Source organism: Pongo pygmaeus, chromosome 11, assembly GCF_028885625.2.
Source record: "Pongo pygmaeus isolate AG05252 chromosome 11, NHGRI_mPonPyg2-v2.0_pri, whole genome shotgun sequence".
Lineage (NCBI taxonomy): Eukaryota > Metazoa > Chordata > Mammalia > Primates > Hominidae > Pongo > Pongo pygmaeus.
The window spans coordinates 70,601,080-70,613,971 of NC_072384.2; the positions used below are offsets into that span (position 1 = coordinate 70,601,080).

Consider the following 12,892-nt stretch of genomic DNA (forward strand, 5'->3'; position numbering starts at 1 on the left):
GCCTTATTATTACTTTTAATATTTTTTATATACTTATATATCTCAGTATTAACATAAGCAGATAAATAATACATAAAAGGTAATGCTGAGCCCAGATCTTGTGATTTTTCCCTAATTTTCAAAGTAGCAGCTGATGAACGTAAACAATCAGAGGCCATATTTGGGTGCTTAAAAGATAAAAACTACAGCAACCAGAGGCTGATGCAACTCCTTCTCTGAAAGTAAATCACCAGCCCTTGCTGGACAGATCCCCTGCAGCAGCGAGTCTTGTGACTTTACTTACTGGAAAGTACTTACCTTGTTGTCAGCACAACTGATGAAAGAAAAGTTACTTCACAAAACTCATTTACAAAAATTTAATACCTTGGCTTCACTGCTTACAACCGGTTTTACAGGGAACTGGACTTCTGTGGCTTTTAATATTGTATTTTCTTGAAGAATGTCTTGTTGAGATTGATTGTGACCAAATGGCTTAAAAAAAAAAAATTAAACGTTAAGATACTTTTCTCACAAAATATTTAAACACAGATATCATTTCTGTTTAAGCGAATTCCCAAAACCCAAAATCTAAATATTTTGTGTTCTAAAATCTTCCTCAGTTATTTGAAACCTGAGATGAATTCTCATACAAACAAGGTATAACTGATAGCAGGCCAAGAAAGCCAAGAAAGCCTTTCTAATAGATCTTCAACACTGTAAGAAGAAGAAAATAATGCTGTTGCAATATAAGATAAAAACATAGAAAGAAATTTAAAACTTTATTCTGAATAAACAATGAAGTTCAGTTAGAGAAGAGATGAAGTAGTAATGAAAATGTCTATGACAATTTCCAAAGAATAAAATACTTTGTGCATCGCAGGCGAATTTAAATGAAAGAGCTCTGGATTTGGAGTGAGGAGATCCCACATAAATCCCTTAACCTCTCTTCCCCTATTGATGAAGGGATGGGGTGGGATGTGGGCTAGATAATATCTATGGTAACCTGCACTTCCAACTTCAATATAAAAAGAAGTTGGGAAATAAGACTAAGTTTGATGGTATCTCCCTGATGAGCAACAGGGGGAAAGTGCCCACCCAGGCCAAACTGTGTGTGTGGGTGGGGTGGGGGGTGTAACAGGAGGTCAAGTGAAAGGTGGATAATGAAAAGTATTGACTCCAGTATTTCCAATAGTAGACGAATATTAGCATGTTAACAGATAGTTACTTTTCTTAAAAAAAGGAAAGAAAGCAAAAAGTAGGTCAAGTAAACTGGGGTGACATTAAAATAATTCTGATCCATGGAAATTTTAGGAAGAAACAGAGGAGAAGCCTGGCTTTCTTTAGAAGGATCTAAATTGACTTTTAGTGAAATTTTGCTTTTAAGAAGGAAAAATTCAACTTAATTTATCTCTGTATAGCTGAAGGCTGGTAGAATTCAATTTACCTTTCTACCATAAAGACACTGAAAGAAGATGACTCCAACCGACCATACATCAACCTTGTTGGAAATCTTTGGTGGCTCTTTTCCAACTACAAAACACTCAGGAGGTAAATACCTATAAGTTTTGTGGGAGAGAAAAAAGGTTACTACTGACAATCTGTGACTTAAAATCTTCTAAGTGTAAAATCTTAGAACACTAATTTTATTCATACATAAACTCTAGGACTCCCATCAGTGAAAATCATCAACTGAACTTCTGGAGCATTTACATTCTTTTATCATTTAACTCTAGAGCCAACACGTATAACATTGTGATAAAGTTCATATCTATCTATCTAATCTGTCTATCTATCTATCTATCTATCTATCTACCGAAACAAAAACTTAAAGAGATTACAATGGTCTAATTTGGAGTATCTAATAATAGTAGAAGAAACCCTCTCCCATTCTCTTTAACCACTGTTCAAACTGTAGGCACTTCTCTCCCTAAAATATACACCTGATCACGTGGTTCATTTGTTCAAACAACTTCGACAGCACTTACTGCCAACAAGACCTTGTATCTCTTGTTTGTAACACAAGACCCATGCTAATCTGGCAACAACATACATTTTCAAAATCTGCACACACTATTTTCCCCCACCGTAACCCGCCAAATTGGCTAGTCAAAACCAATTCACTTGCGTCCCCACTTGGCTCTCCTTTATCCTCTGAGCTCTTGAATATGACAATCACTACTGCCTTCCCTAATCACTCCAATTACTTAGCATCTTTTCTGCTTTTCTCTGTGTTACTGCAGAATGGTGCAATGCCTCTATTATGGCATTAAACTACAATCACACCAGACTGTGAGCAGCTCAAAGAACTCTTATTCACTGTGCAGTTTCAAGCACTAGCAGTATCTGAAACACAATGGGTATTCAAAATTACTATTTTAAAAATATGTAAGTTCTATTTATAAGTTCATAATTTTTTTTGATACAGGTTCCCACTCTGTCACCCAGGCTGGAGTACAGTGGTACGATCATAGCTCACTGCAGCCTCACACTCCTGGGCTCCTGTGACCCTCGCACCTTAGCCTCCTGAATAGATGGGACTACAGACGTGCACCAGCACACCCAGCTAATACTTTCTTCTTTGTAGTGATAGTCTTGCACTGTTGACCAAGCTGGTCTCGAACTACTGGCCTTACATGATCCTCCCGCCTTGGCCTCGCAAAGTGCTAGGATTACAGGCATGAGCCACCACACTAAGCCAGTTCATAATTTTTAATAGATGAAGGGTAAAAATCAATTTGTCATCTCCAGTTATAAGTAAAAGATCCATCACAGGGATGCAAGCATCTCACACCTCAAAAATTTAGATAAACTTAAAATTATCAAAAAGAATAATGCTGCTAAATGGGAATTTACTCTTTTTTAAAAAAAATGCAGTTTTGTATCTACTATGCTAAAATCATTAAGATTTCAGCAGGATGTTGACAGATCTCTTAAAAAACACATGAAACTTCTGTGAAGTAAAACCACCAAAGATAACCAATAACTCATTTGTAATGCAGTAAAAAGCTGGATTTATCAATAAAAGTGTGTATTTTATGCAGGTGTCTATGTGTGTAACTGAAACAAGAATGGCTTGTAAAGATTAAGCTATACTCTCTCCAGGCATGAGGTTTATGTATGCAAGGAGAGCAACCACAGAAATTGACGTCAAAGTAACTTGGGAAAAGATGTCCACCAGGATTTAGTGCATTTGAGACCAGAGAGACAAAACTAAACATTTTAAGTTTCTGAGGATGAAAGGTAATTTATAAGAGCAATATTATATGTGTATTCTAAAATATACAAGTATTTATAGTGCTATCCAAATATATCAAATACAGTTGACCCTTGAACAATATAGGGGTTGGAGGCACTGACCCATGCAGTTGAAAATCCATGTATGATTTTTATTTTTTATTTTTTGAGACCGGGTCTCACTGTATTGCCCAGGCTGGAGTGCATTGGTGCAATCACGGCTCACTGCAGCCTCGATCTCCAAGGCTCAAGCGATTCTCCCACTTTAGCCTCCCAATTAGCTGGGCCCACAGGCACATGCCTTGCTAATTTTTTAAAAAAATTTATACAGACAGGGTCTTGCTATGTTGCCCAGGTTGGTCTTCAACTCCTGGGCTCAAGTGGTCTTCCTGCTGGGATCAGAGGCACGAGTGAGCCACCGTGCCTGGCCACATGTCCAACTTTTGACTCTCCACAAAAAGTTAAAAAGTTAAAAAGTTAACTACTAGGCTGAGCGTGGTGGCTCACGCCTGTAATCCCAGTACTTTGGGAGGCTGAGACGGGTAGAACACGAGGTCGGCAGTTCGAGACCAGCCTGGCCAACATGGTGAAACCCTGTCTCTACTAAAAATACAAAAAAATTGGCCAGGCATGGTGGCGGGCACCTGTAATCCCAACTACTTGGGAGGCTGAGGCAGGAGAATCGCTTGAACCTGGGAGGCAGAGGTTGCAGTGAGCCAAGACCGTGCCATTGCACTCCAGCCTGGGATACAGAGTGAAACTCTGTCAAAGAAAAAAAAAGTTAACTACTAATAGCCCACTGTTGACTGGAAGTTGACTTACTGATAACATGAACAGTTAATTAACACATATTTTATATGCTGTATTATATACTAAATTCTTATAGTAAGCTAGAAGAAAAAAATTGCTATTAAGAAAAATCGTAAGAGAAAATCACTATTCATTAAGTGAAAGTGGATTATCCTTGTCATCTTTAGGTTGAGTAGACTGAGGAGGGGTTAATTTTGCTGTCTCAGGGGTGACAGGGGGAAGAGATGAAAGGGGAGGCAGACACACTCAGGGCCAACTTTACAGACATCATAATTTGCTTTGCTTTTTTATATAGTATCAATCCTTCTTCCACCATTTGCTTTAGTTTCAGTGCCTGTATTATGGAAGGGTCCATGTCATAAAAGTCAAAAGCAATGTCTTGACTAATAGAAACCCTTCTGCCAGGCTGTCTAATGTCAACTTGTTTTCTGGCAGTGCCTCTTCTACTACTACTTTCTCATCATCTGGCACCAGTTTGGAAGCACCCATCTCCATCAAGTCACCTTAATTCCTCTGGAGGGGTGTCTTTTAGCTCTTGAATTTCTCCAAGATCCATATCTTGAAACCCTTCACCCCACCTTCTTTGCCGTATCCACAGTCTCTTTCATGATTTCCTTGACTGCCTCTGTCATAAATCCTGTGAAGTCATATGCAACATCTGGACACGATTTTCTTTTGCAGGAATGTACTCTTTCAGGCTTGATGGCTTTCACGGCTTTTTCTAAAATGATAACATCTTCAGTGGTGTAATCCTTCCAGACTTTCATGATGTTCTGTCTACTGGGGTCCTCTTTAACAGCACTGACAATCCTTTCCATAGAGTATCATGTGTAATGAGCCTTAAAGTTCCTTAAGACCTCTTGATCTAGAGGCTGAATTACAGATATTGTTGTGTCTGGGGACAAGTAGATGGCTTCAATATCTTCAGTGTTAAACTCATGGGCTCCTAGGTGGCCAGGGGCATTGTCCAGTATCAAAAGAACCTTAAAAGGTGGTCCCTTATTGGCAAGGTACTTCCTGACTTCAGGGACAAAGCACTGATGGAACCAATCCAAAAAAAGGGTTCTAATTGTCCAGGCCTCCTTGTTGTATAGGCAAAAGACTGACAGCTGGTATTTATCTTCTCTGTTTGAGGCTCCAGAGTTAGCAGCTTTATAGATAACGGCAGTTCTGATCATAAACCCAACTGCATTTGCATAAAACAGTAGAATTAGCCTGTCCCTTCCTACGTCAAATCCTGGTGCTCACTTCTCTTCCTTACAAATAAATGTCCTTCGTGGCATTTTTATTTTCCAGAATAGGGCACGTCTGTCTGCATTAAATTATCTGTTCAGGCAGCTATCCTTTCTCCTCAATTATTTTTTCTTTTTCATTCATTCATTCATGAATGAGACCGAATCTTGCTCTGTTGCCCAGGCTGGAGTGCGGTGGTGTGATCTTGCTCACTGCAACCTCTGCCTACTGGGTTCAAGCAATTCTCCTGCCTCAGCCTCCCTAGTAGCTGAGACTACAGGCATGCGCCACCGCACCCAGCTAATTTTTGTATTTTTAGTAGAGATGGGGTTTCACCGTTGGCCAGGATGGTCTCCATCTCTTGACCTCGTGATCCACCCGCCTCGGCCTCACAAAGTGCTGGGATTACAGGCATGAGCCACCGCGCCTGGCCTCAATTATTTTCTTAATAGCATCTGGGAACTCTTGGTTGGCGGGAGCTGTTTCTCCTGTTATCTTGACATTTTTAAAGCCAACCCTTTTTCTAAAATTATTAAACCATCCTTTACTGGCATGAAATTCTCCAGCTTTAGATCCTTTACCTTCCTTTTGCTTTAAAATGGTCATATAATCTCTTTTCTTTTTCTTTTTTTTTTTTTTTTCCCCCACTTTTGAGACAGAGTCTGGCTCTGTCACCCAGGCTGGAGTGCAGTGGCACAATCTTGGCTCACTGCAAGCTCCGCCTCCCCGGTTCATGCCATTCTCCTGCCTCAGCCTCCCGAGTAGCTGGGACTACGAGTAGCTGGGACTACAGGCGCCTGCCACCATGCCTGGCTAATTTTTTATATTTTTAGTAGAGACGGGGTTTCACCGTGTTAGCCAGGATGGTCTCGATCTCCTGACCTCGTGATCCACCTGCCTCGCCCTCCCAAAGTGCTGGGATTACAGGCGTGAGCCACCGTGCCCAGCCTGCTTTTTCTAAAATCACATTACAGTCTGTGGGTATCATGCACCCAAAAAGCTGCATTTTCTTTGTCCTTTTGAGACATGTTCTCACTTTGTTACCCAGGCTGGAGTGCTGTGGTGCAATCTGGGCTTACTGCAATCTCCACATCCCAGGCTCAAGCGATGATCCTCTTGTCTCAGCCTCCTGTGTAGCTGGGACTACAGGTGTGTGCCACCACATTTGGCTAATTTTTGTATTTTTATGCAGAGATGGGGGTTTCGCCATGTTGCTCAGGCTGATCTTCATCTCTCAGGCTCAAGTGATCTCATCTGCCTGCCTCAGCCTCCCAAAAGTGCTGGGATTACAGGCATGAGCCACCGTGCATGGCTTGCATTTTCAATTAGAGATAAAAGGGTATTTTGCAAAAAGTACAAGGTTTCGCTGGGCGCAGTGGCTCACACCTGTAATCCCAGCACTTTTGGAGGCCGAGGCGGGTGGATCACGAGGTCAGATCGAGACCATCCTGGCTAACACGGTGAAACCCCGTCTCTACTAAAAATACAAAAAACTGGCCAGGCGTGGTGGCAGGTACCTGTGGTCCCCAGCTGCTCGGGAGGCTGAGGCAGGAGAAGGGTGTGGACCCGGGAGGCAGAGCTTGCAGTGAGCTGAGATCGCACCACTGCACTCCAGCCTGGGCGACAGAGCAAGACTCTGCCTCAAAAAAAAAAAAAAAAAAAAAAAAAAAAAACAAGGTTTCTGTGCCTGCTGACATAGCTGCAGTGACAGCTTTACAAATTTCTTTTTTTTAACAACGATCTTTTTGTTGAATTCATTTATCTTGGAATGGTGGGCAACTGCAGCTGCAGACCTCAATCTACGGTACATATCAAGCAATTCAACTTTTTCTTGTAATGTCATGATTTTTCTCTGCTCCTTGAGAGCACTTCCATCATTACTGGTGTTATTCAAGGTTGACAATATTGCACTAAACGTGATGAAAAATATTTGAGAATCATGAGAGATTACTTTTTACTGCAATAGGCCTTTTACTGGAGAGATTAATTGCTCACGTGGAGATTAGCATCACAGTGTTTTAAACAGATACTCAAAACAGTTGAGCTCCTTACAATAGCAACAAGATGTAGCTACAAAATTATTACGGTACACAGTATGTGGTACAGTTAATTTTATGAAGTCATTTAATTCGGCATCTTTACGTTTGTTTACATTTCTCTCAACTGCAAATAGCACCAGGTACAGTCTGTGTTTGTATACATGTTTTGATAAATTTTAACTTCTTATAATAGATTTGTGTACATTTTATGGCAGTAAATGATAAAACAGACGAGTATCTACATATATTCCATGCCTTCGTGACATACCTTTTTCTTAATTTTTTCAGTATTTTTTTTTTTTCGAGACGGAGTCTTGCTCTGTCGCCCAGGCAGGAGTGCAGTGGTGTGTGATATCTCAGCCCACTGCAACCTCTGCCTCCTGGGTTCAAACAATTCTCCTGCCTCAGCCTCCCGAGTAGCTGGGATTCCAGGCATGCGCCACCACGCCCAGCTAACTTTTGTACTTTTAGTATTTTTAGTAGAGATGAGGTTTTACCATGTTGGCCAGGCTGGTCTCGAACTCCTGACCTCAAGTGATCCGCCCGCCTCAGCCTCCCAGAATGCTTGGATTACAGGCGTGAGCCACCGTGTGCAGCCAATTTTTTCAATATTTCTAGGCTACATGGTTCATCAGTGAGATTTTTCAAATTGTTGCAAATCTCCAAAAAATTTTGCAATGTATTTTTCGGGAAAAAAAAAAAAGCCACAAAGAAGTGGACCCATGCATTTCAAACCCATATTATTCAAGGTCAGCTGTACAAAGCTAAACAACTAATATGACTGCAGACATAAACCCATTTCTGGACCACAGATTTCCATGAGAAATACATTCCATGTTCCTATATAACAACACCATTATTGTATCTCCTTCCAGTACAGCCCCTGAAACGTAAGCTCTTTGTCCCTCGACCATCTGTAAAAGGGAAATTTCCTTGTCCTTTCCTATACTACTGAAGCCAGAGTGAGAGAGAAACAAATAATGAGAATGTACTGCAGAGGAAAAATAATTTATTGTTTAGAACATGGTTTTCAAGCTATCTTCCATGGAATCTAAGATTCTACCAAGATGCTTTGTCTTTGTTGGTTTTATTAGAATAAGATTTTGTTGTTAAAAAAAAAAAATGAGCCTTGTTGCTAAAAGAAAAAAGTCCAAAGACTTTGAGAATATTGACTTTCAGGGGGTTACCAGTTTGAATAGTTTTCTTAAAATATGAAGAAAAAATTCATGACATTATTATCTTATCCATGTTCCTAGGAAATGCCACAAGCCAAATTTAAAATTTTAAAGTGGCTTTAAAAGAATACACGAATATGACTATTCCCTGTTCATTAAAAGTGAAATCTATACAGACAGTGGCATCGTGTGTAACTGGTTATGATGTGCTCAGGTTGTGTGAACACTGTTCTGGAAAACCTGAAGTCACATTTATGTTTGTAGTCACAATCCTGTTTCAATGAAGTTGAACGCAGTTATCTTTCTTCCCATTAAAATGTCACTCTTTATGCTAAACTAATTTTCTCTGAGAACTAAGTTTGTTTTGAAATTTTATAGTTTATGTTCTCCACTTTGGTGAATTTAACAAGTTTGAAAATTCACACTGAAGTAGTTTTTGTGAACACGTAGGTATACTGAGGGGATGACAGTCATTCAGATTTATATCTATGAATCTGTGATTATATCTAAATTTAAATCTATACATATCAAGTCTTTAAAAGGGATTTCTGGAAGTTAAGTCCAAAGAATATGCCAAATTTATCTCCCATTCACAACCAACAAAACATCCATCTTCCACAAAAACTACCAGCCAGGTGCAGTGGCTCATGCCTGTAATCCAAGCACTTTGGGAGAGGCAGATCACTTGATACCAGGAGTTCAAGACCAGCCTGGGCAACAAATTAAGACCTTGTCTCTACAAAAAATTTAGATTAGCTGGGCATAGTGGTGCATACCTGTGGTCTCAGTTACTTAAGAGTAAGTGGGCAGACTGCTTGAGCCTAGGAGTTTGAGGCTGCAGTGAACTAAGATTACACCACTGCACAGGGCAAGACCCTGTCTCAAAATAAAACGAAAATCCCTGCAACCATATAACCTCCACAGAGAGGGCTTGATGCTTGCAACAGTTAAAATATTATATTAACATAAGTATTTATATTTACGATAAACATCACCCTAACATTGTAGAAGAAAACCCATGAATGAATTCTTCCTGTTAGGAATTTCTGACTGGCAGGTACTGAAGTCACTTGTTAATGCCAAGTCATTCTCTTTCCAGTATGCTGTTATTTGCAGTTAAGAACAGATGAGAAAAGAGGAATGACCACAGAAGTCTCCCTCTCAACTGAGAGCTTAATATCAGTACCTTTACCACAGTAATCTTAATGGCTACATGGAAATAAAAAAACACTAAATTATCATGAAAGCACTGGGCACTAATCTAGACATTCTGATGTTTTTAGTAATACACTTACCAGTAAGTGCCTGCCCCCTGGGAAGTTAGATCCATTCCATCTACACCATAGCTATCATCATCCATAATCTTGGACAGACCAAAATCAGTGATTTTGATTTCACCACATGCTGTTCCATCTACCAGTAGGATGTTTCCTAAGAATAAAATATAAGATTCTTTTAATGATACATACATGAAAAACATAACTTTAGTAACTTTTAATTTTACTAGTATTCTACTGATGTCTTAAAAGCAAAACCAAAAAACATGTTTTCAGATAACTTAATGAATGACTTTTAAAAACTATACTCAAGTTTAAAAAAAAATTAGACAAATTTCATAATTACCTGGCTTGAGATCATAATGTATAATAGGGGGTTTGATCTCATTGAGATATCTTAGTGCATTTACAATCTGCATTACAATAGACCTAGCTTCTTTCTCTGACATTAACTTGTGTTGCTTCAGATAGAAATCCAAGTCATTGCCTTCACAGTATTCTAACACTGTACAAAACCTACAACAGAGAAGAGAAAAAAATTAGATATAAGTAATATCCAAGAATTCAGAATCACAATGGGGAAATGGAGAGTATTTATATCATCAACACAGGATGGGGAAAGAGAAAGCAAGCATACCTTTCCTTAAAAATTAAACCTTAATATTCACTTACGTATCTGTATCCAAGGAGAAATAATCATAGAGTTTAACTATTCTGGGGTGATCCAGTTCTTTGTGTATTCTATACTCTCTGCAGGCATGTCTACGAGAAGACAGTGTATTAATTCTCCATGATCATTCAAAAAATATTCAATTTTTAAAAACCATAAAGTATTAGTATTTACTTGTGGTAGTTTTCTTTCTTCTCATCTCTCCAGCTTTTATTAAGCTGATGTATCTTCACAGCAGCATATCTTTGTTCATAAAGGTCAAAAGCCTAGGATTTCAAGTCAAAAACAATTAAGATGAAAGACCAACTGAATAGCTGAAGAGATGTTTTTAATTTTGGTGATAATTTTTGCAATAATATGGAATTAGGACAAACCCTACAATTATTAATGATCTTCTCTGCTAAGACTATATATAGTTCAATGACACTTTTATTATCAGAAGGCAGAAATTCCATGGTAATAAATCAGAGAAAACCTTAATGTGAATTTTCACATTAAATTTTATAAATGCCAATATACTGAATAAAAATAAAACAATAAAGCTATTATTTGTTTTTAATGTGGACTTATTCCTCTATACTAGTAGTAAGCAGCCAGGAAAACAGATGACTGTACCACTTTTTTTGTAGGTTGGATAAAACCTTTTAAATCTATCTTTTCCTAGCAACCCCCTACTTCTCACTTTTTAGAAAAATTTAAAAGTTCCTAACAGTTATTTTTCCAACTGTTGAAAAAAATTCTACAGTTACTATAAAACTGTTCAAACATATACACAAGTAGACTACTATAATGTGCCCTTATGCCCCTACCATCCAGTTTCAAAAATTATCAATATTTTGCCATTCTTGTTTCATCTATTCCCCAGTATCCTTGCATCCCACCCTCCCCAACCAGAGTATTATTAAAACAAACACATTATTTCTCCCAGTAAACACATCAGTATTTAAATAAAAATAACCATATACCATTATCACACCTAACTACATCAGTAATAATTCCTTCATCTCATCTAATACCTAACCTGTCTTCAATTTTCTCTAGTTGTCTCAAAAAGAATTTATACTTGATTTGTTCAAATCACCAGCTTATTTCTTAAATTAAAAACACAGAATGATCAGTGTTTTAACAGCTTTACATGACTTATTTTTTTTAAAAAACAATGAATACCATTAAAGAGACATTTAATAATTTTAGTTCCATTGTGATTTATACACAAAGGTGTCCCTTTCACTTAAAAGCTTACGTATTTATTAGAAAGAAGGTCCTCATTCCCTCCCATCAATTTAACCTAAAAATAAGCAGGAGGGGATAAGCAGTAAAGTGACTACTTTGGTACAAAACTATAAAAGTATGAGATCAGATATAATATAGCACACAGTTGTTAAGAATATTCTCTTTGCAATCAGATTAGCTTATTAGCTGAGTGACTCTGTGCTAATACCCTCTCTGAGCCCCAAAAGTTAGGGTTATTGAGAGGATTAAATGGGGGTAAAACATACGAGGTGTTTAGAATAATACGTGGTACAGCCAAGAAACATTAGCTAATTACATATTATTATTAAGGGTTAAGTGTAAAGAAACTGAAAAGAATAAAAATAAAATAAGTTTATGTAAGGGACAAGGCAGAACAAATCTATAAAGAATTCAAGGCAATCATAGTAAAGGATAACTGAAGAAAAAACCAAGCAATAAAAAGTTATCATCAGAGTATACTGATTATAATAAATTATATATAACATATCTTCCTCCCAAAATTTCAGGTGAGTAGAAGTATACCTTTCCATAAGGTTAATATGGCAATCACTCAGCAACTGACTCAACATCTCCCATCCTGGTATAAAATACAACTCTTTACTTCTTGACTTACAATCTGCTTTTTGTCTGGTTGTTTCCCAACAGACCTGGGAATCAGGAAAGGGCTTTAAAGGGCTTAGAGAATGATGTCACTAGTATTTAGGTCAGTATAGAAAGTTCAAGTCACTGGGCCCCAATCTGCACTTTCTAATCTCTATGTAAGCCTCTTCTACAAAAGTCCTACCTATGAGGCTAAAATAGTTATTTAAAATACAACCAGGCAGTAGCAGAGGGTTGTTATGAAGGCTCATGATAAGTCCATAAGCTCAACAACTTTTAGGCCACGCTAATGCTAATTGCACTTTTAGTGACTTTTAGATCCCAGCTGAAATATCATGATAATCTTTTCTACCTTATGGTAAGCCTACTTCACCCATTAAGTGCTTAAGGATAAACTATTATTAGAATCAGACAAACAGGAATTGGAAGAGAGCCCAAAGATCACTTTTGATGAATGAGGAAGGTGAGGACCCTGACATGTAATGCTTATCTAAGTTAACAAAATAACAAAAAATAGTGCATGGTTGAACTGAAGTTCTCTTAATTCAAATCCCATAATTTTTCCAAGTCAGAAGCAGGAACGAGAAGGGCATAGTCTTTGTCCCGTGCAACAGTCAGGAT

General features: G+C 38.2%; 1 protein-coding gene across 4 annotated transcripts in view; it reads right to left on the minus strand.

Moving 5' to 3' along the window:
* TLK1 (tousled like kinase 1) overlaps positions 1-12,892 on the minus strand; it is a 173,422-nt gene that overhangs the window by 5,394 nt on the left and 155,136 nt on the right. For all 4 annotated transcript variants that reach the window (XM_054476994.2, XM_063648302.1, XM_054476997.2 and 1 more), the window contains 6 exons: positions 10,592-10,683; positions 10,420-10,509; positions 10,094-10,263; positions 9,766-9,901; positions 1,424-1,535; positions 364-471 (listed from right to left, as the gene is read on the minus strand). In XM_054476994.2, the coding sequence (XP_054332969.1) occupies positions 364-471; positions 1,424-1,535; positions 9,766-9,901; positions 10,094-10,263; positions 10,420-10,509; positions 10,592-10,683 (708 nt within the window). The remainder of the gene's footprint in view (positions 1-363; positions 472-1,423; positions 1,536-9,765; positions 9,902-10,093; positions 10,264-10,419; positions 10,510-10,591; positions 10,684-12,892) is intronic.